Source organism: Nomascus leucogenys, chromosome 2 (genome assembly GCF_006542625.1).
Source record: "Nomascus leucogenys isolate Asia chromosome 2, Asia_NLE_v1, whole genome shotgun sequence".
In the NCBI taxonomy this organism is placed as follows: domain Eukaryota; kingdom Metazoa; phylum Chordata; class Mammalia; order Primates; family Hylobatidae; genus Nomascus; species Nomascus leucogenys.
The window spans coordinates 52,384,613-52,408,654 of NC_044382.1; the positions used below are offsets into that span (position 1 = coordinate 52,384,613).

General features: G+C 52.1%; 1 protein-coding gene across 3 annotated transcripts; it reads right to left on the minus strand.

Annotated features, from left to right (window-relative positions):
• Positions 1 to 71: 71 nt before the first annotated feature.
• Positions 72 to 23,665, minus strand: TSNAXIP1 (translin associated factor X interacting protein 1). 3 transcript variants are annotated; one of them, XM_030795192.1, is made up of 16 exons: positions 23,549 to 23,664; positions 14,758 to 14,857; positions 7,449 to 7,561; positions 7,175 to 7,301; positions 4,400 to 4,493; positions 3,361 to 3,557; positions 2,873 to 3,008; positions 2,309 to 2,478; positions 2,073 to 2,232; positions 1,867 to 1,997; positions 1,584 to 1,709; positions 1,300 to 1,452; positions 1,072 to 1,181; positions 769 to 895; positions 562 to 668; positions 72 to 387 (listed from the first exon to the last, which is right to left on the minus strand). In XM_030795192.1, the coding sequence occupies exons 1-16, from the start codon at positions 23,593 to 23,595 to the stop codon at positions 147 to 149; spliced, it is 2,139 nt and encodes a 712-aa protein (XP_030651052.1). In that variant the 5' UTR covers positions 23,596 to 23,664; the 3' UTR covers positions 72 to 146. The 3 variants fall into 3 exon arrangements, with proteins under 3 accessions (XP_030651052.1, XP_030651058.1, XP_030651062.1); XM_030795198.1 differs by lacking the exons at positions 4,400 to 4,493; positions 7,449 to 7,561 and having other exon boundaries at positions 23,549 to 23,627; XM_030795202.1 differs by lacking the exons at positions 4,400 to 4,493; positions 7,175 to 7,301; positions 7,449 to 7,561 and having other exon boundaries at positions 2,073 to 2,121; positions 23,549 to 23,665.
• Positions 23,666 to 24,042: the final 377 nt, after the last annotated feature.

Here is a 24,042-nt window from a genome sequence, read left to right on the forward strand (position 1 = left end):
CATGTTCTGGGGCCAGCCAGGCAGGGACTGATTCCCCCCGACAACTCCCCAGCACAGTCTGGAGAATGGCATGGGTTCAGACAAACACTTTTATACTAAAAGCTAGGGGTTAGCAGGACTGGAGCACTCAGGCTGCCCACAGGTTCCTAGATTGCAGGCTCTGGCTCTCGAGGTCCCACACGCCTGATGTCAATCACCTGAAGCCGCTCCAGGACAGTCTGGAGGATTTCCACCACGCCTTCTTCCTTCTCGTCACCCTCCTCTGGCATTTCCAACTCAGGGAGCTGGAAGGCCTGGCTCACGTAGGTGTTCACAGTCTGCTTGTCCAGGCTGGGGTCGATGGTCATCAGGGCCCCTCGCAGCTTGGGCAGAGTCACTTCCTCATGGCTGCCCCACAGGAAAAGAGAGTGACAGGCCCTGACCCCTCCTCTCCATGCCCCAGACTCCCAGGTGCCCTTCTCTGTGCTGGGCTGAGCAGTGGATGGTGCATGGTGCACAGGGAGACCCAGGGGCTTCAGGGGCCCAGCCTGTGGGACTCGCCTATGGATGAGGGTCACTCACAGTTCTATGCCCAGCTCCTGCTTTAGCTGCTGTAAGTACTCATCCTTCTCATCCATGTATTGTTCCCAGAGTTTTTGCACAAAGGGCTCACTCTGGCCCTCCTCATCCTGGGAGGGGCCACAAGTCGGGGGAGGGCACATTGGCTAGGGTCCAGCCAAGGCTAGGGCAGGGGCCAGCCAGGCCAGTCCCCAGACCCCACACACCCACCTCCATAAACAGTGAGTGGTAGTTAAGCAAGTCTGCATTGCTGCTGCTGGGATGCCAGCCCCCTGCCTCCATCAGCTCCTGGATTTGCTCTTCTGTCTTGAGAGGGAAGGTACTCTTGAGGACAGTGCTGTAGGGGAGACACGAGGGCCAACAGGGACCTGCTGAGGCCTGCTTGTGCCTCTCCCTAGTGCTCAAAATGGAGTGAGTTCCGAGGCTGTGGCCCTTCCCACCAGGTGCCCCTTTTCCCTGCAGATGCAGGAACAGTTGGGTAGGAGTTGGGGGTGGCCTGGACTGGCCTCTCACTTGAACTGCTCCATGGTTAGTAGCCCCTCGTTCTGACTGTCAGCATTTGTCATTTCCTTCAGCAGCTGGGCTACTGTCTCCTTCTGGGTGACATACACATTCTCACTCCGCTATAAGGAGAGAAGCATTATTCACTTGCTGTTCCTGGGAGTGGTGGGGGCAAAGCTGGTCTATGCTAGGGACAAAGACCGCTCTCAGTCTCCCCAAGGGGAATAGGCCCCAGCTCACCTTTCCCATCAAGACTGCATAGAACTGACTCATAACCTCGTTGGAGTGGAAGATCTTGATATTTTCAAAAATAGTGTAAGCCCAGGCCATGGCATCACTGGGCCCAAAGCGATGCTCCAGGAAATTGAAGAAGAAATCTGGGAACGTCTCTTTCTGCGGGATCGAGGAAATGCTCAGTCATCCTGCCTTAGGGTTGGTTGGCCCTCATCCCTGGCACCTCTGGACCTGCAGAGGACTCTGGATCTGAAGACCATGCTGGGCCAGAGTGGCTGGTGAGATCTGACCTGCTCCTCAGCAAGACGTTCCTTCCAGGCATCCTTGAGGAGGTTGACCACGTCCTTCTTGCTTGGCTTCTTGTTCTCCACAAGGCCATGAAACTGAAGAAAAGCAGGGATGGCTTCCCCATAGCCCTAGGAGGGAGGAGGATATCAGCTCATCTCTGGACCCATCTGTGGCCCCACCCCCAGTCAGGGAAGAGCTTCAGTTGGTTCCCCAAAAGCTTGTCTGAGCAGCAGGGCATGGCTGTTCTGACTCTGGCCCAAGCCCCACTCCTGGGGCCTACCCTACCAGACCAGGGAAGAAGTCTTTTTCCCGCAGCAGCCCCGAGCCAATCTCTTCCAGGAGCACGTCCACCAGCTGGTCGCTGTTCTTGCCCTCAGCCAGCATCTGCCAGCGCTCTGGGCCCCCAGCCACCACATCTGCATGTGGGAAGAGGGAGCTGGAGTCCGGGCCCACATGTAAGCAAGACCTGGGGCCCCGCCGGCTGCCTTCACCTTCGCACTTGGTCCAGTCAGGCCGCGGCGTGGAAGTGCGCTGGATCTCCTGCAGCTCAGAGAAGAATTGGTCCCGCTCCTTCAGCGTGCTCATATGCAGCTGCATCAGGATCTCATGTTCCTTGCGAACCTCCTCGTAGCTGGCTTTCAGGGTGTCCAGCTGTGGGCAAGGACATTGGCCCTGGCCCCCCATCTGTGAGACCCTGTCCTACCCTCCTGGCCCTGCCTGCCAGCACCTGCTCCTGAAGATCCTTGTTGGTCTTCTCCTGCATTTCAAAGTCCCTCCTGGGGACCACATCTCCAAAGTTGGCCTTCATGGTGTTGAGTTCCATCTGCGTGCGGGTCAGGTCTTGCCGGGTCATCTTAAGAGCCAGGGTTAACTTCACAGGGTCCTCCCCCCAGATGCCTGCCAGGGGAGGGGGTCCACCAGCCTGTATCATCATGGCTTTCTCAGGGGTTGCCTGAAGCCCTCTGCCCTTCCTGTTTGGGGTTCCCTGGGTCTTGCCTACAGCACTACCAGCCTAGGGTTTCAGGCTAAAGTCTAGAAGCCCAGGAAACTGAGTACCAGGCCTGTCCAGCCCACTGGGAGCCTAGGCTGCCTCAGCTACCAACTGTGTTCCTACAATTCGCAGTTCAACTCAGAAGATACATAGCCCTGGGGGAGGCAGGGACATCTCCCCTCTGAACGGTTATGGAATGAGAAGGTCTTAGGAATGTTGAATGAATGGGGCTTAGGGGTGAGAACAGACTCCTCCAGCGTCTCAGAGAAGAGAGAAACCCAATTCCTGATTCAGGCTTACCTGGCGACTGGGCTAATGACATGTCCTCCCGCTGGTACCGCAGCTCGTTCAGGTCTGCGATGAGGATCTTGCGGGCATCTCGCTCACTGAGGTAGTGCAAGTACTCCTCAGCCAAGTTCTTCCTCAGTTTGGTCACCTGACGAGAAGGTGGCTGTGTGGTCAGGGGCTGCCCCTGGACCCCTGTATGCAGCTGGTCACCCCAGGGAATGGGCTGGGTGCTGGGGGGCCCCATCAGGGACTGAACAGGAAAGGTGAAAGAAGGAGGAGATTGGCCATTTCTGAGAATTCGGCAAGGTGCCAATGCTTCCCCCTGTGGGGAAAGTGCTGAGCCCAGCAGCAGGGCAGAGGGTGGAGTTAGCAAGGCTCTGGGGAAAGGTGGTGGCTCAGTGTGTCACTCCCTGTAGAAAGGCAGAGCGGGGTAGGGGGTCACCCTTGTGGTGGGGTTGGCAGGAATTCGGGGACTTGGTCATCTCACCACTTCCATTCACCTCACTCTGCAATGAAATCTTCTCCTCATTATTTTTGTCGATGAGTTTTAGCAAGTTCATCTTCTCTTTCTTGAGCAGGGAGATTTCATGCTTCTCCTCAGTTCTCATGGCCAGGATCCTCTCATTGCAGTCCTCATTCACAGTGACAAGCTTGGCCTTCAGGGGCTCTAGAGCCTGAATCTTCTCCCTTTGGTGGGCTAAGCAGAGACAGGTGGGAGAGCTGCTTTGGGGCCATGGAGAACAAACAGCCAGAAGACACAGACCCTAAGGTCATGGGTGAGTGGCTATGTCGCTTGCAAACCCCAAGAATCTCTGCATGCCTTGTTCAAAGCCATGGTCCCTGTTTCAGGCCTTCCTGCACTCGATTTTAAACCAAGGGCAGAGTTCAGATGAAGACCGGGGTCTCTCCTATGTCCTTTCCCCTACAGCCTTAAGTCCTGCAACTGCACCATGTCCTGCACCTCCTGAGCCTGGCAGGGGAGCCTGCTAACTCCCAGAGGTGCTGACTCTCTCCTGGGGTTCACTCCCTTGTCAACAGGGACTGCCCCACTGTGCTTCTCAGTGACAGGGGTGGTCAGGTGCTCTGGGGTGCCCTATCACAGAACAGTCTGTGCAGAATAGCTGAGGGGCCTTGGTGACCTCAAGGCCCAGTTGGTAGCTGCCCCAGCCCTGCTGTGGAGCACCAGAAGGTTGAATAGGATCTTCTCCACCCCTTCCCCTTTTTTTTTTTTTTTTTTTTTGCGATGGAGTCTTGTTCTTTTGCCCAGGCTGGAGTGCAGTGGCATGATCTCAACTCACTGCAACCTCCACCTCCTAGGTTCAAGCAATTCTCCTGCCTTAGTCTCCCAAGTAGCTGGGATTACAGGTGTGTGCCACCATGCACAGCTAATTTTTTTGTGTTTTTAGTAGAGACGGGGTTTCACCATGTTGGCCAGGCTGGTCTCAAACTCCTGACCTCAAATGATCCACCGCCTCGGCCTCCTAAAGTGCTGGGATTACAGGCGTAAGCCACTGTGCCTGGCAGGAGGTGCATTCTTACCCAGCATCCCCTCATACGCATTCTTGATGGAGGATAGTAATGGCTTGTACGTTTTGAAGTCCTCTATGAAGAACTCAAAGATCTCTCTGTAAGGCTGGCAAGAAAAGGGAACCCATCATCTCCTGGCCCAGAGCTGCCAACCTTAGTGGGGAACTGTTTTTCTTTTTCTTTTTTCCTGAGATGGAGTCTCGCTCTGTCACCCAGGCTGGAGTGCTGTGGTGCAATCTCGGCTCACTGCAACCTCTGCCTCCCAGGTTCAAGTGATTCTCCTGCCTCAGCCTCCTGAGTAGCTGGGATTACAGGCGTGCGCCACCACGCCTGGCTAATTTTTGTATTTTTAGTAGAGACAGGGTTTCACCATGTTAGCCAGGATGGTCTCGATCTCCTGACCTCGTGATCCACCCACCTCAGCCTCCCAAAGTGCTGGGATTACAGGTGTGACCCACTGTGCCCGGCCCTGTGTCTTTCTTTTTTTTTTTTGGAGACGGAGTCTCGCTCTGTCACCCAGGCTGGAGTGCAGTGGCGCGATCTTGGCTCACTGCAAGCTCTGCCTCCCGGGTTCACGCCATTCTCCTGCCTCAGCCTCTCCGAGTAGCTGGGACTACAGGCGCCCGCCACCATGCCTGGCTAATTTTTTGTATTTTTTTAGTAGAGACGGGGTTTCACCATGGTCTCGATCTCCTGACCTCGTGATCCGCCCGCCTCGGCCACCCAAAGTGCTGGGATTACAAGCATGAGCCACCGCGCCCGGCCAGCCCTGTGTCTTTCTTTACTGGGCTTAGTAGTATTCCGGCATGAGGCTGCCAGGTCACTTATATTCAAGTAAATGCCCTAGATACCATCCAGGTACCTCACAGTGCCACAGAGTCTGGGGGGCAGCTCTCTGGAGGCCTGTCCTGATGCTATCTCTGAGGCCTAGTGGACTGCCATGACCATGGACAGACCTCCATTCTGTGCCTGAGCCCCTCTCTGGCTCTCCAGGCAGCCAGCCTCTTGTCTTCTAGACACTGCATCATTGGCCTCTCACTTGTAACCTCTCCCCATCTTAGAGCCTGGTAGATTCAGGAGATTGAAGGTTGTACCCTTGCATCCTGACATGCAAATAGGGGTGTGGTCCTCTGTCCCATTTGGACGCATGGGAGGTTTCTGGAGGCAGCACTGCTCACTGAAATGAACACAGTCTCCAGAGTCAGCCCTAAGTTTGAAGCCTAGCCCCACTACGCCATAGTGGTATGCTTTCTTCCTTATCTGTTCGGGAGATCGATGTAAGGCCCCAGCCCAGGGCCTTGCACTTGCACATAGCCAGTGTTCAGTAAATGCTTTAGTCAATGACTAAGTCAAAAGGCAGGGATCCTCTGTCATCATCCTTGTTTGAGCAGATTTGGTGATTCTCTCCCTAATATACACTGGAATCTGGGTTAGATCTGATCTCTCTCTCTCTCTTCCTCCCTCCCTCCTTATGCATCTGGGCTGGTTCCTTAAGCTTGGGGTTGTTGCCACTGGGCTGGTAAACACGGTGTGACCCCTGCTTGCCCAACTGCCAGCAGTCAGGCTCCATTCACTGATGTCCAGTGGCCCAACCTGGGTACTGGGGATCATAGAGCTGCAGGGACTGGGCACAGCATCCAGGCCACCTGACTCAGATGAGGAACTCCAGCCTCAGGAGACTTTCGGATCCACATTGCAGCCTTGCCTGCTCACTGGCGTTTTCTTTTTTTTTTTTTTTTTTGAGATGGAGTCTCACTCTGTCGCCCAGGCTGGAGTGCACTGGCGTGAACTTGGCTCACTACAAGCTCCACCTCCCAGGTTCATGCCATTCTCCTGCCTCAGCCTCCCGAGCAGCTGGGACTACAGGTGCCTGCCACCACACCTGGCTAATTTTTTTGTATTTTTAGTAGAGACAGGTTTTCACCATGTTAGCCAGGATGGTCTCGATCTCCTGACCTGGTGATCTGCCTGCCTCGGCCTCCCAAAGTGCTGGGATTACAGGTGTGAGCCACCATGCCTGGCCTTCTTTTTTCTTTTGACAGAGTCTCGCTCCGTTGCCCAGGCTGTAGTGCAGTGGCACGATCTTGGCTCACTGCAACCTCTGCCTCCCGGGTTCAAGCGATTCCCCTGCCTCAGCCTCCTGAGTAGCTGGGACTACAGGTGTGCACCACCACTGCAGGTTTTGTATTTTTAGTAGAGGCAGGGTTTCACCATGTTGATCAGGCTGGTCTTGAACTCCTGACCTCAAGCGATCCTCCTGCCTCAGCCTCCCAAAGTGCTGGGATTACAGGCATGACCCACTGTGCCCGGCCTCACTGGCATTTTCATAGGATGTTTCATGCTTCTGTTCAGGGAAGGAGACCCAGGAGAGCTGGGACAGGAGGGTTTCCCCTGAAGGTCTGAGGTGCTCAGTCCTTGTAGGTGAAGCTTTTCTTTGTTTTTGAGACGGAGTCTCACTCTTGTCGCCCAGGTTGGAGTGCAGTGGTGTGATCTCGTCTCACTGCAACCGCTGCCTCCTGGGTTCAAGCGATTCTCCTGCCTCAGCCTCCTGAGTAGCTGGGACTACAGGCGCCCACTACCATGCCCAGCTAATTTTTGTACTTTTAGTAGAGACAGGGTTTCGCCACGTTGGCCAGGCTGGTCTTGAACTCCTGACCTCAGGTGATCCACCTGCCTTGGCCTCCCAAAGTGCTGCGATTACAGGCGTGAGCCACCGTGCCTGGCCAGTAGGTGAAGCTTCTTCCCACCCTTCCCCCTCCCTCCCCAAGTTTCTTCTGTGGCTCTGACCTGCAGCCTTAGTTCCTGGGTGGAATCTGTGCCCAGATCCAGCAGGAGGAGCTCCTTGCGTAGGTAGTTTTCCAGTTCCTCCAAGTACCGGGGCTTGGCAGTGCGAAAGGGGTGCTGCTGGCAGCTCCTGCAGGGGACAGTGGCTGATATGTGGCCAGCACCCCCACGGGACCCTTGTGCCCTCAGTCTGGGGCAACACACGCCCCTGCCCTGTCTCCTGGCCCAAAGCCTGGCCCATGCCAGCCCACCCACCATGGGACTGACCCTGGCTTACCCTACTCGCTTCCAGTAGTCATCTGAACAGGGTTTTCGATTTTGCAAAATGGTCTGGCCACTGGTGTATGTGGGCCATGGGGACAGGTGCCCACCCATGGAGAACTGACCAGTCTGCAGGGAGGGACAAGTGGGGTTGCCATGGCAACATTGCTTCCCTTCCTAATGTTTCTCTCCATCTCTCCTCCCCCAGTCCTGACTTTTTTTTTTTTTTTTTTTTTGAGACAGTCTTCCTCTGTCGCCCAGGCTGGAGTGCAGTGGCACGATCTTGGCTCACTGCAACCTTTGCCTCCTGGGTTCAAGCTATTCTCTGCCTCAGCCTCCCGAGTAGCTGAGATTACAAGCACTCACCACCACACCTAGCTAATTTTTGTATTTTTAGTAGAGACGGGGTTTCACCATCTTGGCCAGGCTGGTCTTGAACTCCTGACCTCATGATCCACCCACCTTGGCCTCCCAAGGTGCTGGGATTACAGGCGTGAACCACCGCGCCTGGCCAGCTCTGATGTGTTTTACAAACATCTCTCAACATGTTCACAATTAAGACTGTGGGTTCTTGAGTTAGAGAAGACTGGGGTTAAGTCTCAAATGTCCCTTATTAGCTATGTCAAAACTTCTCTGAGTCTTAGTTCTCACGTCTGTAAAATAGGGATGATGGTAGTCTTCGTCACAGTGTATTGATGTGAGGATGCAATGAGAAAGCACAGTTGGGCACGGTGGCTCACACCAGCACTTTCGGAGGCTGAGGTGGGTGGATCACGAGGTCAGGAGATCGAGACTATCCTGGCTAACAGGGTGAAACCCCATCTCTACTAAAAATACAAAAAAAATTAGGCCGGGCACAGTGGCTCATGCCTGTAATCTCAGCACTTTGGAAGGCCAAGGTGGGTGGATCACGAGGTCAGGAGATCGAGACCATCCTGGTTAGCACGGTGAAACCCCGTCTCTACTAAAAATACAAAAAATTAGCCGGGTGTGGTGTTGGACACCTGTAATCCCAGCTACTCTGGAGGCTGAGGCAGGAGAATGGCGTGAACCCGGGAGGCGGAGCTTGCAGTGAGTGGAGATCGTCCCACTGCACTCCATCCAGCCTGAGTGACAGAACGAGACTCTGTCTCAAAATAAATAAATAAAATAAAAAATAAAAAAATAATACAATACAGATAGAATCGAGACAAAACCCCTCTAAAAATACAAAAAAAAAATTAGCCGTGGGGCGGGCAGTATCGGGGCTGGGGAATGGGTGACCCGGAGCTGCAGTCCCGCCACTGCACTCAGGGGTAGAGAGCGAGAGTTCAAAAAAAAAAAAAAAAAAAAAAAAAAAATCTGGCATGGGGGTGCCTGTAGTCCAGCTATCGGGAGGCGGGGAGAATGGCATGAACCCAGGAGGCAGAGTTTGCAGTGAGCCAAGATTGCGCCACTGCACTCCAGCCTGGCGACAGAGCGAGACTCGGTCTCAAAAAAAAAAAAAAAAAAAAGCCGGGTGTGGTGGCGTGTGCTTATAGTCCCAGCTACTCGGGAGGCTGAGGCAGGAGAATCCCTTGAACCCGGGAAGCAGAGGTTGCAGTGAGCCGAGATCACACCATTGCACTCCAGCCTGGACCACAAGAACAAAACTCTGTCTCAAAAAAAAAAAAAAAAAAAAAGAGAGAAAGCATAATGTGTGCTTTACATGGACCCTGGTACTTGCTAGGAACTCAATAAAGATTAGCTATTCTGGTCGGGCACAGTGGCTCATGCCTGTAATCCCAGCAGTTTGGGAGGCCAAGGTGTGCGACTTTTAGCACTTTGAGGCCAAGGTGGGCAGATCACTTGAGGTCAGGAATTTGAGACCAGCCTGGCCAACATGGTGAAACTCCATCTCTATTAAAAATACGGTGGTGTGTGCCTGTATTCCCAGCTACTAGGGAGGCTGAGGCAGGAGAATCGCTTGAACGTGGGAGGCAGAGGTTGCAGTGAGCTGGGATCGACCCATTACACTCCAGCCGCGGGGACAAGAGTGAAACTCCATCTCAAAAAAAAAAAAAAAAAAAAAAAGACTATCAAAATGGATGTAATTATTTATGTATGTATGTTTATATGTATGTATTTATTTATTTATTTGAGATGGAGTCACACTCTGTTGCCCAGGCTGGAGTGCAGTAGCGCGATCTCTGCTCACTGCAGCTGTGCCTCTTGAGTTCAAGCGATTCTCCTGCCTCAGACTCCCAAGTAGCTGGCCTGCCACCATGCCCGGTTCTTTTGTATTTTTAGTAGAGATTACAAGTGTGAGCCACAGCACCCGGCTCACGCCTGATTCCCAGCACTTTGGGAGGCGGAGGCAGGCAGATAACCTGAGGCCAGGAATTTGAGACCAGCCTGGCCAACATGTTGAAACCCCATCTCTACTAAAAATAAAAAATTAGCCAGGCCTGGTGGTGCACACCTGTAATCCCAGCTATTCCAGAGGCCGAGGCAGAAGAATTGCTTGAACCCTGGAGGCAGAGGCTACAGTGAGCAGAGATCGCACGACTGTACTCTAGTCTGGGTGACAGAGAGAGACTCTGTCTCAAAAAAAGAAGAGATGGAGAGATGGGATCTCACTATGTTGCCCAGGCTGGGCTTCTTGAACTCTCCTGGGATCAAGAGATCTCTACCTTGTCCTCCCAAAGTGCTGGGATTACAGGCTTGAGTCATGATGTCCAGCCTAATTTTTATCAAAGCACAAAATAACCCTGGAAGACACCTGGGAGTTTATTTTTTATTTTTTTCTTTTTTTTTTTTCTTTTTTATTTTTTTTTTTGAGACGGAGTCTCGCTCTGTCGCCCAGGCTGGAGTGCAGTGGCGCAATCTCGGCTCACTGCAAGCTCCGCCTCCCGGGTTCACGCCGTTCTCCTGCCTCAGCCTCTCCGAGTAGCTGGGACTACAGGCGCCCGCCACCACGCCCGGCTAATTTTTCGTATTTTTAGTAGAGACGGGGTTTCACTGTGGTCTCGATCTCCTGACCTCGTGATCCGCCCGCCTCGGCCTCCCAAAGTGCTGGGATTACAAGTGTGAGCCACCGCGCCCAGCTATTTTTTATTTTTTTCTTAGAGACAGGGTCTTACTCTGTCACCCAGGCTGGAGTGCAGTGACCCAATAACACCTCACAGTAACTACAAACTCCTGGGCTCAAGAGATCCTCCCACTTCAGTCTCCCGAGTAGCTAGGACTAATGGGCACGCCACCACTCCTGGTTAATTTAAAAAATCTTTTTCGTAGAGATGAAATCTCCCTGTGTTGCCAGGCTGGTCTCAAACTCCTGGTCTCAAGCAGTCTTCCTTCTTTGGCCTCCCAAAGTGTTAGGATTACAGGTGTGAGCCAGCCTTGTTTTTCAGAATTTTATTTATTTATTTTTTTTGAGACTGAGTCTTGCTCTGTCACCCAGGCTGGAGTGCAGTGGCACAATCTCTGCTCACTGCAGCCTCCACCTCCTGGGTTCAAGTGATGCTCCTGCCTCAGCCTCCTGAGTAGCCGGAATTACAGGCGCATGCCACCACACCCAGCTAATTTTTGTATTTTTAGTAGAGATGGGGTTTCACCATGTTGGCCAGGCTGGTCTTGAACTCCTGACCTAGTGATCTGCCCGCCTCAGCCTCCCAAAATGCTGGGATTACAGGTGTGAGCCACTGCGTCCAGCCCAGACTTTTATTTTTTATTATTTGTTTTTATTTATTCATTTATCTTGAGACGGAGCCTCACTCTGTCGCCCAGGCTGGAGCACAGTGGCACGATCTTGGCTCACTGCAACCTCCACCTCCCAAGTTCAAGCAATTCTCCTGCCTCAGCCTCCCAAAGAGCTGGGACTACAGGCACGCACCACCATGCCCAGCTAATTTTGTATTTTTAGTAGAAACGGGGTTTCACCATGTTGCCCAGGCTGGTCTCGAACCTCTGACCTCAGGTGATCCACCCACTTCGGCCTCCCAAAGTGCTGGGATTACAAGCGTGAGCCACCGCGCCCGGCCATTTTTCAGACTTGTAAAAGACCAGTCCTTGGCCGGGCGCGGTGGCTTAAGCCTGTAATCCCAGCACTTTGGGAGGCCAAGGCGGGCAGGCACATCACGAGGTCAGGAGACTGAGACCATCCTGGCTAACACGGTGAAACTTCGTGTCTACTAAAAACGCAAAAAATTAGCCAGGTGTGGTGACACGTGCCTGTAGTCCCAGCTACTCGGGAGGCTGAGGCAGGAGAATGGCTTGAACCTGGGAGGCGGAGGTTGCAGTGAGCCAAGATTGTGCCACTGCGCTCCAGCCTGGGCGAGGAGCGAGGCTCCGTCTGAAAAAATAAATAAATTAATTAATATATAAAAAAAAGACCAGTCCTCGTGTTCTGTCTACTGTTTCTACCGGGAGAAAATGTGGCTACCCTCCTTTGCTTGCAGAGGCGAGTGGAAGCTGGAGAGCTAGCTGCCATGCCGCGTCTTGGCTAGGTTATTAACAGCTGAGGGATCTCCGCCCGGGTGGCTGGAACGTAGTGCTCCCGGGCGCTCCGTGCCCTCTGCTTCCCCCTGTAGGTAAAAACGGGAAGGCGGCCCCGGAGGGACGGCGGGAGGGAACACTGCCCTCTGGTGGTTGATGCCGCGCAAAAGAAAGTGAGAATGAAAAAGCCTGGCCCACAGAAGGTGGCAGCTGAGAACGCTGCCCTGGAGCCTCAGAGCTTTCCCCTAGTCATCAGGTCTTTTGGGCTGCGCTTGGTCTCTGCGAATAATCCATACTGACCCCCACCTTTCTCCTCCCTGGAGTCACTCCCGCAGGGGTGTTGGGAGTCCCCAGCCCCAGAAAGTGTGTGGCCCATGTGTTTCCAAATTCCCCACGAGGGTCACGGTCACACAAGGAAAATCACCATACAGCCCGTGCTGTTCCACTGTGAGCCAGAGTTGTAAGTTTACTCAAATGTGTTTTTTCCTTTATGAGATTTGGACAATGGCTATTTGCTGATTAATAACAATCCTATGATCATATCAACAAGAGCCCAAAAGTACTTAATAAGACAGCATTGGGGCCAGGTACAGTGGCTCACGCCTGTAATCCCAGCACTTTGGGAGGCCGAGGCAGGCAGATCACGAGGTCAGGAGTTGGAGACCAGCCTGACCAACATGATGAAACCCTGTCTTTACTAAAAATACAAAAATTTGCCGGGCGTGGCCGAGCATGGTGGCTCACGCCTATAATCCCAGCACTTTGGGAGGCTAAGGCGGGCGGATCACGAGGTTAGGAGATCGAGACCATCCTGGCCAACACGGTGAAACCCCATCTCTACTAAAAATACAAAAAAATTAGCCAGGCGTGTTGGCGGGCATCTGTCCCAGCTACTGGGGAAGCTGAGGCAGGAGAATGGCGTGAACCCGGGAGGCGGAGCTTGCAGTGAGCCGAGATTGCGTCACTGCACTCCAGCCTGGGTGACAGAGCAAGATTCCGTCTCAAAAAAAAAAAAATTAGCCGGGCGTGGTGGTGTGCACCTGTAATCCCAGCTACTCAGGAGGCTGAGGTAGGATAATCACTTGAACCTGGGAGGCGGAGGTTGCAGTGAGCCGAGATCGCGCCACTGTACTACTTCCTGGGTGACACAGCAAGACTCCATCTCAAAAAAAAAACAAAAACAGTATTGAGCTCGGTGTGGTGGCTCACACCTGTAATCCTAGTGCTTTGGGAGGCCACGGAAGGAGGATTGCTTGAGCCCAGGAGTTCAAGACCAGCTTGGGCAACGTAGTTTAGACTCTGCCTCTACAAAAAATACAAAAAATAGCCAGGTGTGGTGGCGCACTCCTGTAGTCTCAGCTACTCAGGAGGCTGAGTGGGAGGATTGGTTCAGCGTGGGAGGTGGAGTCTGCAGTGAGCTGTGTTTGTGCCACTGCACTCCAGCTGGATTGTCAGAGCAAAACTCTGTTCCCCCCCACCAAAAAAAATTAGCTGCGTGTGGTGGCATGTGCCTATAGTTCCAGCTACTTGGGAGGGTGAGGTAGGAGAATCACTTGAGCCCAGGCATTTGAGACTGCAGCAAGCCATAATTGCACCACTGCACCCTGACAGGCAAAAGCCTGTCTCAAAAAAAAAGACGGCATTCTTTTTTTTTTTTTTTTTTTGAGATGGAGTCTTTGGCTGGAGTGCAGTGGTGTGATCTTGGCTCACTGCAACATCCACGTCCCAGGTTAAAGCGATTCTCGTGCCTCAGCCTCCTGAGTAACTGGGACTACAGATGCACCACCATGCATGACTAATTTTTGTATTTTTAGTAGATATGGGGTTTCGCCATGTTGTCCAAGCTGGTCAAACTCCTGACCTCAGGTGATCCGCCTGCCTCGGTCTCCCAGAGCACTGGGATTATAGGCATGAGTCACTGTGCCCCGCTCTTTTTTTTTTTTAATTTAAATTTCATTTCTCTTCTGATACCTTGGTACAGCATTCTTTTTTTTTTTTTTTTTTCTTTTTTTTGAGACGGAGTCTCACTCTGTCACCCAGGCTGGAGTGCAGTGGCGCAATCTCGGCTCATTGCAAGCTCTGCCTCCTGGGTTCACGCCATTCTCCTGCCTCAGCCTCTCCGAGTAGCTGGGACTACAGGCGCCTGCCACCACACCCAGCTAATTTTTTTGTATTTTCAGTAGAGACGGGGTTTCACCGTGGTCTCGATCTCCTGACCTCGTGATCTGCCCGCCTCGGCCTCCCAAAGTGCTGGGATTACAAGCGTGAGCCACCACGCCCGGCCTAGCATTCATTTTTATATACAAACTTTAAAAAAGAGGAATGGCGGAGAGATCCAGAGTGAACATGGTAGAGACGCATCTCTTTCCTCCTGCCTTCACACACCTACTCAGTAATTATGGAGCTATCAACATTTGGCAGACATTCAGGTAGCCTGTTAGATACTAGGGCCATAAAGACAGAAAGATACAGTCACAGCCTTGAAGGACCTTGGCAGATCTGGTATGACCGTCCCAGCAGGTAGCACAGTGCCTGGTGTGTTGGCGGGAGGGATGAGAAGTGAGGTCCGCTGCAGAATGCTGAGCTGCAGGGGAGGGATGTCTGTGGGCAGAGGCGAGTTCTCTCTCTGCCTAGGGAGATCCGGGAAGGCTTTTCAGATGAGGAGCAGGCAGCCAGTGTACACCCTTCTCCCCAAAGCCTGGTGGGCCTGGCCTCTCTGAGCCACACTCTCTGACTGAGAAGAAGCCACTCTGGTGGGCATGTTTCAGGTGGGCATGTTTCAGGTGGGTGGTACTCTTGGGTTGCAGGAAGGGAGACGGATAGGGTCTGGGGGCTGACATTTGGGGTTCCAAAACAACACTATCACTAACCAGTGTCCTTCGTTTCTGAAGAAGCTTGCGATTCTGGGTGCTCTTGTCTTCTGTGAGAAAGGATTCCTCTATGGTCACTCCTGAAGGCTGTGGCTGTAATCTGCACAGAGAAGGGAAAGCTGATGGTGGGTGACAGAGTCCGGAGTGGGAAGAGAACCCCCATCCTTCCTAGATCCACAAGGCATAGCCGTCTCCCCGAGCCAGGCTCTGGGTCTTCCCAGTGCTGCTTCCGGATTCCCAGAGAAACTGCCAAGCAAGTCCCTGGTCTTGGGTCCAAACCATTTGCTTACATTCCCAGAAACATTCTTTTCATCACCAAAATTTCACCAACTACTGCAGCAGCAGGACATCCTCCGCATGAACCCAGAGAACCCCATGGGCCTATACTTCCGTTCAGTGTTCAACTATGGCTGTGATATTGGTTTCACGTACACAACTCTGGCACACTCTGGGGCTGTGATACAAAGGGCAGGTGCTGTAGGACAAGAAGCACAAGGTCTGGGGTCCAGGATCTGGGGTGTGAGTCTGAATCCTGCACTTACTGGTGACTGATAGGGTCTAAGGGCTGACATCTGGGGTTCTAATAGGATCACCCTCGAGCAAGTCATTTAGTATTTCTCAGCCTGGTTTCTTCACAAAGAAGTGGAGACAACTTTTTTTTTTTTTTGAGACAGACTCTTACCTTGTCACCCAGGCTGGAGTGCAGTGGTGCCATCTCGGCCCCCTGCAACCTCCATCTCACGGGTTCAAGCCATTTTCTGCCTCAGCATCCCGAGTAGCTGGGATTACAGGCACCTGCCACCATGCATGGATAATTTTTGTATTTTCAGTAGAGACGGGGTTTCACCATGTTGGCCAGGCTGGTCTTGAATTCCTGACCTCATGATCCACCTGCCTTGGCCTCCCAAAGTGCTGGGATTACAGGCGTAAGCCACTGCTCCCGGCCAGAGACAACTCTTGCTTTGCCTATCTTACATAGTTGTGAAATTTATTTTATTTATTTATTTATTTTGAGACGCAGTCTCACTCTGTCACCCAGGGTAGAGTGCAGTGGTGCCATCTCAGCTCACTGCAACCTCCACCTCCTGGGTTCAAGCAATTCTCCTTCCTCAGCTTCCTGAGTAGCTGGGACTACAGGCCCCTGCCACCATGCCCAGCTAATTTTTGTATTTTTAGTAGAGATGGGGTTTCACCATGTTGGCCAGGCTGGTCTTGAACACCTGACCTCAAATGATCCACCCACGTCTGCCTCCTAAACTGCTGGGATTACAGGTGTGAGCCACCGTGACCCGCCTGAAGTTTAAATAAGAATTAGCTGGGTGTGGTGGCGGGTGTCTCTAATTCCAGCTACTCAGGAGGCTGAGGCAGAAGAATCACTTGAATCTGGGAGGCAGAGGTTGCAGTGAGCCGAGATCACACCACTGCACTCCAGCCTGGGTGACAGAGTAAAAGTCTGTCTGAAAGAAAACAAAAAAAAATTAGATGTGCATATGGGTGTGGTAGCTATGCCTGTAATCCCAGCACTTTGGGAAGCCAAGGCAGGCAGATCGCTTGAGCCCAGGAGTTCGAGACGAGCTTGAGCAACATAGTGAGACTTTGCCTCTATTTTTATTTATTTATTTATTTATTATTTATTTATTTATTTATTTTTGAGACAGAGTCTTGCTCTCTTACCCAGGCTGGAGTGCAGTGGCGCAATCTTGGCTCATTGCAAGCTCCGCCTCCCGCGTTCACGCCATTCTCCTGCCTCAGCCTCTCCGAGTAGCTGGGACTACAGGCGCCCGCCACCACGCCCGGCTAATTTTTTGTATTTTTAGTAGAGACGGGGTTTCACTGTGGTCTCGATCTCCTGACCTCGTGATCCGCCCGCCTCGGCCTCCCAAAGTGCTGGGATTACAAGCGTGAGTCACCGCGCCCGGCCTATTTATTTATTTTTATTTATTTCTGGTTTCAAACTCCTGACCTCAGGTCATCCGCCTGCCTTGGCCTCCCAAAGTGCTAGGATTACAGGTGTGAGCCACTGTACCCAGCCAATTTTTTTTTTTTTTTTTGAGACAGAGTCTGACTCTGTTGCCCAGGCTGGAGTGCAGTGGCGTGATCTCGGCTCACTGCAGCCTCCGACTCCCAGGTTCAAGCAATTCTCCTGCCTCAGCCTCCTGAGTAGCTGGGACTACAGGTGCACACTACCGTGCCTGGCTAATTTTTGTATTTTTAGTAGAGATGGGGTTTCACCATGTTGGCCAGGGTGGTCTCGATCTCCTGACCTCGTGATCTGCCCGCCTCAGCCTTCCAAAGTGCTGGGATTACGGGTGTGAGCCACCGTGCTGGGCCTATTTTTCTTTTTTTTTTTTTTTTGAGACAGAGTCTCGCTCTGTCGCCCAGGCTGGAGTGCAGTGGTGCAATTTCGGCTCACTGCAAGCTCCGCCTCCGGGGTTCACGCCATTCTCCTGCCTTGGCCTCTCCGAGTAGCTGGGACTACAGGCGCCTGCCACCACGCCCGGCTAATTTTTTTTTTTTTTTTTTTGTATTTTTTAGTAGAGACGGGGTTTCACCGTGGTCTCGATCTCCTGACCTTGTGATCCGCCCGCCTCGGCCTCCCAAAGTGCTGGGATTACAAGCATGAGCCACCACGCCCGGCCATCAATACCTTCTTATCAAGACTGATCTGTTATTTGCTGGGTGCAGTGGCTCAAGCCTGTAATCCCAGCACTTTGGGAGGCTAGAGGTGGGCAAATCACGAGGTTAGGAGTTCAAGACCAGCCTGGCCAACCTAGTGAAACCCTGGCTCTACAAAAAAAATACAAAAATTAGCTGGGTGTGGTGGCAGGTGCCTGTAGTCCCAGCTACTCGGGAGGCTGAGGCAGGAGAATCTCTTGAACCCGGGAGTCAGAGGTTGCAGTGAGCCGAGATGGAGCCACTGCACTACAGCCTGGGCAACACAGAGAGACTCTGTCTCAAAAAAAAAAAAAAAAAAAAGGGCAGGGCGCGGTGGCTCACACCTGTAATCCCAGCATTTTGGGAGGCCGAGGCGGGTGGATCACGAGGTCAGGAGATCGAGACCACCCTGGCCAACACGGTGAAACCCCATCTCTACTAAAAATACAAAAAATTAGCCAGGCGAGGTGGCGGGTGCCTGTAGTCCCAGCTACACGGGAGGCTGAGGCAGGAGAATGGCGTGAACCCGGAATTGGAGCCTGCAGTGAGCTGAGATCGCACCACTGCACTCCAGCCTGGGTGACAGCGAGACTCTGTCTCAAAAAAAAAAAAAGACTAATCAATTCTCCAAACTCTGTTCTTGCTCATGCTGGAACCACCAGGAAAGGCAAGGTAAGCAAGAAAATTGGGGAATTCTATAAATTCTGAGAAGCTGTTGAATGGAAAAGTTCAGTAGGTAACAGATGTTGTTAGTTTTGAATATCAAAGGAGACAACATTATAAAACAGACTTAAAACAAGGCAAACCAAACACCTGCTAGGGCCCGTACACTTATCCAAAAAGCTTAGGATGCTTGGGCTGGGCGTGGTGGCTCACGCCTGTAATCCCAGCACTTTGGGAGGCCGAGGTGGGCAGATCATGAGTTTAGGAGATCGAGACCATCCTGGCTAACACGGTGAAACCCTGTCCACTAAAAATACAAAAAATTAGCCAGGTGTGGTGGCACGCACCTATAGTCCCAGCTACTCGGGAGGCTGGGGCAGGAGAATCGCTTGAACCCAGGAGGCAGAGGTTGCAGTGAGCTGAGATCATGCCACTGCACTCCAGCCTGGGCAACACAGTGAGACACTCCATCTCAAAAAAAAAAAAAAAAAAAAGCTTAAGATGTATTATGTTAAATATTTTATGGTAACCCTTAGAGGGGAATGGGAAACATTTATATTTCTACCTCAAAGCTGGACCAAACTCAGTTATTTATTTATTTTTATTATTTTTTTTTGAGACATAGTCTGGCTCTGTCGCCTAGGCAGGAGTGCAGTAGCATGATCTCGGCTCACTGCAACCTCTGCCTCCCGGGCTCAAGTGATCCTCCTGCCTCAGCCGCCCGAGTAGCTGGGATTACAGGTGAGCACCACCACGCCCAGCTAATTTTTGTATTTTTAGTAGAGATGGGGTTTCACCGTGTTGGTCAGGCTGGTCTCGAACTCCTGACCTCATGATCTGTCCACCTTAGCCTCCCAAAGTGCTGGGATTACAGACGTGAGCCACCACACCTGGCCTCAAGCTCAGTTATTTAAGTGGTAGTAGGCAGTGGGTTTGTCAGGGGTGTATCTTGGTATTCAGTGAACGCAAGCTGCTGAGTTCCATCCACCAAGTGCCAGGGTTATAAGGGTGAAAGGAGAAAAGCCAATAGGGAGGAGAAACCTGCCCCAGGAAAATGCACAATTCGAAGGTCCCTTGCAGAGGGTCCTGATGACATGTTCCACAGTGCTAAGGTCTAGCCTATCCATCATGCTGCCCCTCTTTAAAGGGAAAGGATGAGGACACCCACAGTGTCTCTAAGAGAAACAGTGAGTCTGGCCCAACATCACTAAATACTGGTGAATAAGGAATATGGTAGATTAATGATGTTTGTATTTTTTTAAATTTTATTTATTTACTATTTTTTGAGACAGGGTCTCACTCTCTTGCCTGGACTGGAGTGCAGTGGCCCGATCTCGGTTCACTGCAACCTCTGCCTCCCAGGTTCAAGCAATTCTCCTGCCTCAGCCTCCCAGGTAGCTGGGATTACAGGTGCATGCCACTACCGCCTGGCTAGTTTTTGTATGTTTAGTAGAGACAGGGTTTCACTATGTTGGCCAGGCTGGTCTTGAACTCCTGACCTCAAATGATGCACCCACCTCAGACTCCTAAAGTGCTGGGATTACAAGCATGAGCCACTGCTCCCGGCTTGTATTATTTATTTATTTATTTATTTTTTTGAGACGGAGTCTTGCTCTGTCTCCCAGGCAGCTGGAATGCGGTGGTGAGATCTCAGCTCACTGCAACCTCCTCCTCCTGGGTTCAAGTGATTCTCATGCCTCAGCCTCCAGAATAGCTGGGATTACAGGCGCACGTCACCATGCCTGGCTGATTTTCTTTTTTTTTTTTTTGAGACGGAGTCTCGCTTTGCTGCCAGGCTGGAGTGCAGTGGCATGATCTCGGCTCACTGCAACCTCCACCTCCTGGGTTCAAGCGATTCTCCTGCCTCAGCCTCCTGAGTAGTTCGGACTACAGGTGCAAGCTACCACACCCGGCTAATTTTTGTATTTTTAGTAGAGACGAGGTTTTACCATGTTGGCCAGGATGGTCTCGATCTTTTGACTCCGTAATCTGCCCACCTTGGCCTCCCAAAGTGCTGGGATTACAGGCGTGAGCCACTGCGCCTGGCCAATATTTTGTATTGCTATTAGAAACAGGGTTTTTGCCGGCCGGGCGCAGTGGCTCACGCTTGTAATCCCAGCACTTTGGGAGGCCGAGGCGGGCGGATCACGAGGTCAGGAGATCGAGACCACGGTGAAACCCTGTCTCTACTAAAAATACAAAAAATTAGCCGGGCGTGGTGACGGGCGCCTGTAGTCCCAGCTACTTGGAGAGGCTGAGGCAGGAGAATGGCGTGAACCCGGGAGGCGGAGCTTGCAGTGAGCCGAGATCGCGCCACTGCACTCCAGCCTGGGTGACAGAGCGAGACTCTGTCTCAAAAAAAAAAAAAAAAAAAAAAAAAAAAGAAACAGGGTTTTTGCCATATTGTCTAGCCTGGTCTCGAACTCCTGAGCTCAGGCAATCTGCCTGCCTTGGCCTCCCAAAGTAATAGGATTATAGGGGTGAGCCACCTTGCCTAGCTGTATGGCTGTGCTTTTTTTTTTTTTTTTTTTTTGAGACGGAGTCTCGTTCTGTCACCCAGGCTGGAGTGCAGTGGGGAGATCTTGGCTCACTGCAAGCCCCGCCTCCCAGGTTCACGCCATTCTCCTTCCTCAGCCTCCCAAGTAGCTGGGACTATAGGCACCCGCCACCACGCCTGGCTAATTTTTTTGCGTGTTTTTAGTAGAGATGGGGTTCCACCATGTTAGCCAGGATGGTCTCGATCTCCTGACCTCGTGATCCATCCACCTTGGCCTCTCAAAGTGCTGGGATTACAGGCGTCAGCCACCACGCCCAGCCATTTTTTTTTAATAGGGTCTTGCTTTGTTGCCCAGGCTACAGGGCACTAGTGTGATCATAGCTCACTGCAACCTCTTGAACTCCTGGGTTCAAGTAATCCTCCTGCCTCAGCCTCCCGAGTAGCTGAAACTTTTATTATTATTATTATTATTATTATTATTATTATTATTATTATTATTATTATTATTTGTAGGGACAGGGTCTTACTATATTTCCCAGGCTGGTCTTGAACTCCTTACCTCAAGTGATCCTCCCACCTTGGTCTCCCAAAGTGTTGGGATTAAAGGGATGAGCCATCATGACCAGCCCTGTGCTTCTTTCTTAAAATGGATGGGGATTCTCTTTCTCGGTCTGCTTCATATCCTTTTCATAGAGAATGGCAGTTTACTAAATTATTCCTGTGCTGGGTAACAATTCTTTTTCTCTCTTTTCTTTTTCCTTTTTTTTTTTTTTTTTTGAGACGGAGTCTCACTCTGTCGCCCAGGCTAGAGTGCAGTGGCGTGATCTTGGCTCACTGCAACCTCTGCCCTCTGCCTCCCTGGTTCAAGCGATTCTCCTGCCTCAGCCTCCCAAGTAGCTGGGATTACAGGTGCCCACCACCATGCCCGGCTAATTGTTTTTTTTTTTTTTTTTTTGAGACGGGGTCTTGCTCTGTTGCCCAGGCTGGAGTGCAGTGGCAGGATCTTGGCTCACTGCAAGCTCTGCCTCCCAGGTTCACGCCATTCTCCTGCCTTAGCCTCCTGAGTAGCTGGGACTACAGGCACCCACCACCACGCCCAGCTAATTTTTTGTATTTTGTAGAGACCGGGTTTCACCATGTTAGCCAGGATGGTCTCGATCTCCTGATCTGGTGATCCCCCGGCTTGGCCTCCCAAAGTGCTGGGATTATAGGCATGAGCCACCGAGCCTGGCCTCTTAGGGACTTTTGTAGGCTTTTCTTTTTTTTTTTTTTTTTTTTTTTTTTTTTTTTTGAGAAGGAGTCTCGCTCTGTCGCCCAGGCTGGAGTGCAGTGGCGCAATCTCGGCTCACTGCAAGCTCCGCCTCCCGGGTTCACGCCATTCTCCTGCCTCAGCCTCTCCGAGTAGCTGGGACTACAGGCGCCCGCCACCACGCCCGGCTAATTTTTTGTATTTTTAGTAGAGACGGGGTTTCACCGTGGTCTCGATCTCCTGACCTCGTGATCCGCCCGCCTCGGCCTCCCAAAGTGCTGGGATTACAAGCGTGAGCCACCACGCCCGGCCTTGTAGGCTTTTCTCTGCCACGGTAGCAGACCCTGAAGGATGAGAGTTTAGGTGGGATTGGGTGGAGATTTTTTTTTTTTTCCATTGCGAATGAGTAGAAGCAGGGACACTACATTCATTCAACACTTACTGGGTGCCTATTACATACAAGAGCTGTGTCAAGAGCTTCACATATTCTGCCTAAATGTTCCCAACAATGTTTGTGGGGTGGGCTGTATCATTCCAATGTTTGAGATATACAAGCTGAGGCCTGGAACTTGAAGGGCCTTCTCTGAAGTCCCAAAACTAGAAAACGATTTAGCCAAAATTTTTGTTTTAATCCGTATATATGGCTCTCCAGGCTGATGGAGCTGGTCATATTTTGCAGTACCCAGAGGCTATACACCTGAGTACAGGCAGAAGCTACCCAGAGGATGATCTCTCCAGGCTTCTAAAGTATTTCTTTACTTGTGCAATGGTAATATTACTACTTTATACGGTTGTTGTGAGGATTAAATATGGTACGTAGGCCAGGTGTGGGGGTTCACGCTTGTAATCTCAGTTTGAGAGGTCGAAGTGGGAGGGTCGCTTGAGTCTAGGAGTTCGAAACCAGCCTGGGCAACGTGGTGAAACCTCGTCTCTACAAAAAACAGACGAACAAAGAAACAACCAAAAATTAGCCGAGGATGGTGGCGCATGCCTGTAGTCCCAGCTACTCGGGAGGCTGAGGTAGAAGGATCGCTTGAGCCCGGGAGGTCGAGGCTGCAGTGAGCCGTAGTAGTGCCACTGCACTCCAGCCTGGGAGACAGAGCGAGATCTTTTCTCAAAAATAAAATATTTAAAAATGTGGTATATAAAGCATTTAGCATATAGTACATTCAATACAAGCTGGTTGTTACTAGTAATGATAAAGTGCGCCTGCCCTTTTGCTAGCACGTAACGTCTTCACTGGGCTAAATCAGCCCGATTCTTTTTTTTTTTTTTTTTTTTTTTTTTTGAGACGGAGTCTCGCTCTGTCGCCCAGGCTGGAGTGCAGTGGCGCAATCTCGGCTCACTGCAAGCTCCGCCTCCCGGGTTCACGCCATTCTCCTGCCTCAGCCTCTCCGAGTAGCTGGGACTACAGGCGCCCGCCACCACGCCCGGCTAATTTTTTTTGTATTTTTAGTAGAGACGGGGTTTCACCGTGGTCTCGATCTCCTGACCTCGTGATCCACCCGCCTCGGCCTCCCTAAGTGCTGGGATTACAAGCGTGAGCCACCGCGCCCGGCCAATCAGCCCGATTCTAACCGTTCCTGCAACCATTGACTCTGTGGTGCTGGAGCCCTAGATCAATGGTCAGAGGCCAGCAGGAGGTGCAGAGGTCCGGATCAAGTGCCATTTCCCTCTCTAGAAGTACTCAAACCCTCCTCTCTGCCCTCATCCCTGCCAGCGCCTACCTCGACGCGGACGAGAAGCTGTGGTACCGCGACTGCTGGCAGGCCATGACCCACGGGCAGGCGGGCAATCAGCACCCGCGGCCTGGGAAGCTGTGGTAGTGTACAACCCGTCGCCATGGCGACCAGGCCCCAGACGCCCCCGCGGCGAGGGCGGAGTCAGGGATGCGCCACGCCCCCGAGCCTAGCGTCCGAGGGCTGGGAGGAGGACAAAGTAGCAAAGGTGGACTGGGACCCGGCAGCGGGTGCCCTGAGAGTCAATTACTACAACCGATTTGACCCCAGGTACAGAACTGAGGCGGGGGATGAACAGAGGCCATGGGGAGGGTAAGTGTGCTGAGAGGCCGGAGCCGCTTTGCCGGCGGGAATTGTAGTTTTCGGTGTCCCGACGTCTCGATGGGACAGGCTTATGGCTGAGGAGGGTTGTACTACATCTCCCAGAATTCTCTAGCAGCCCGAGTTGCTCCGCCTCTCGAGAGCTCTGCATTGTGGGGTAT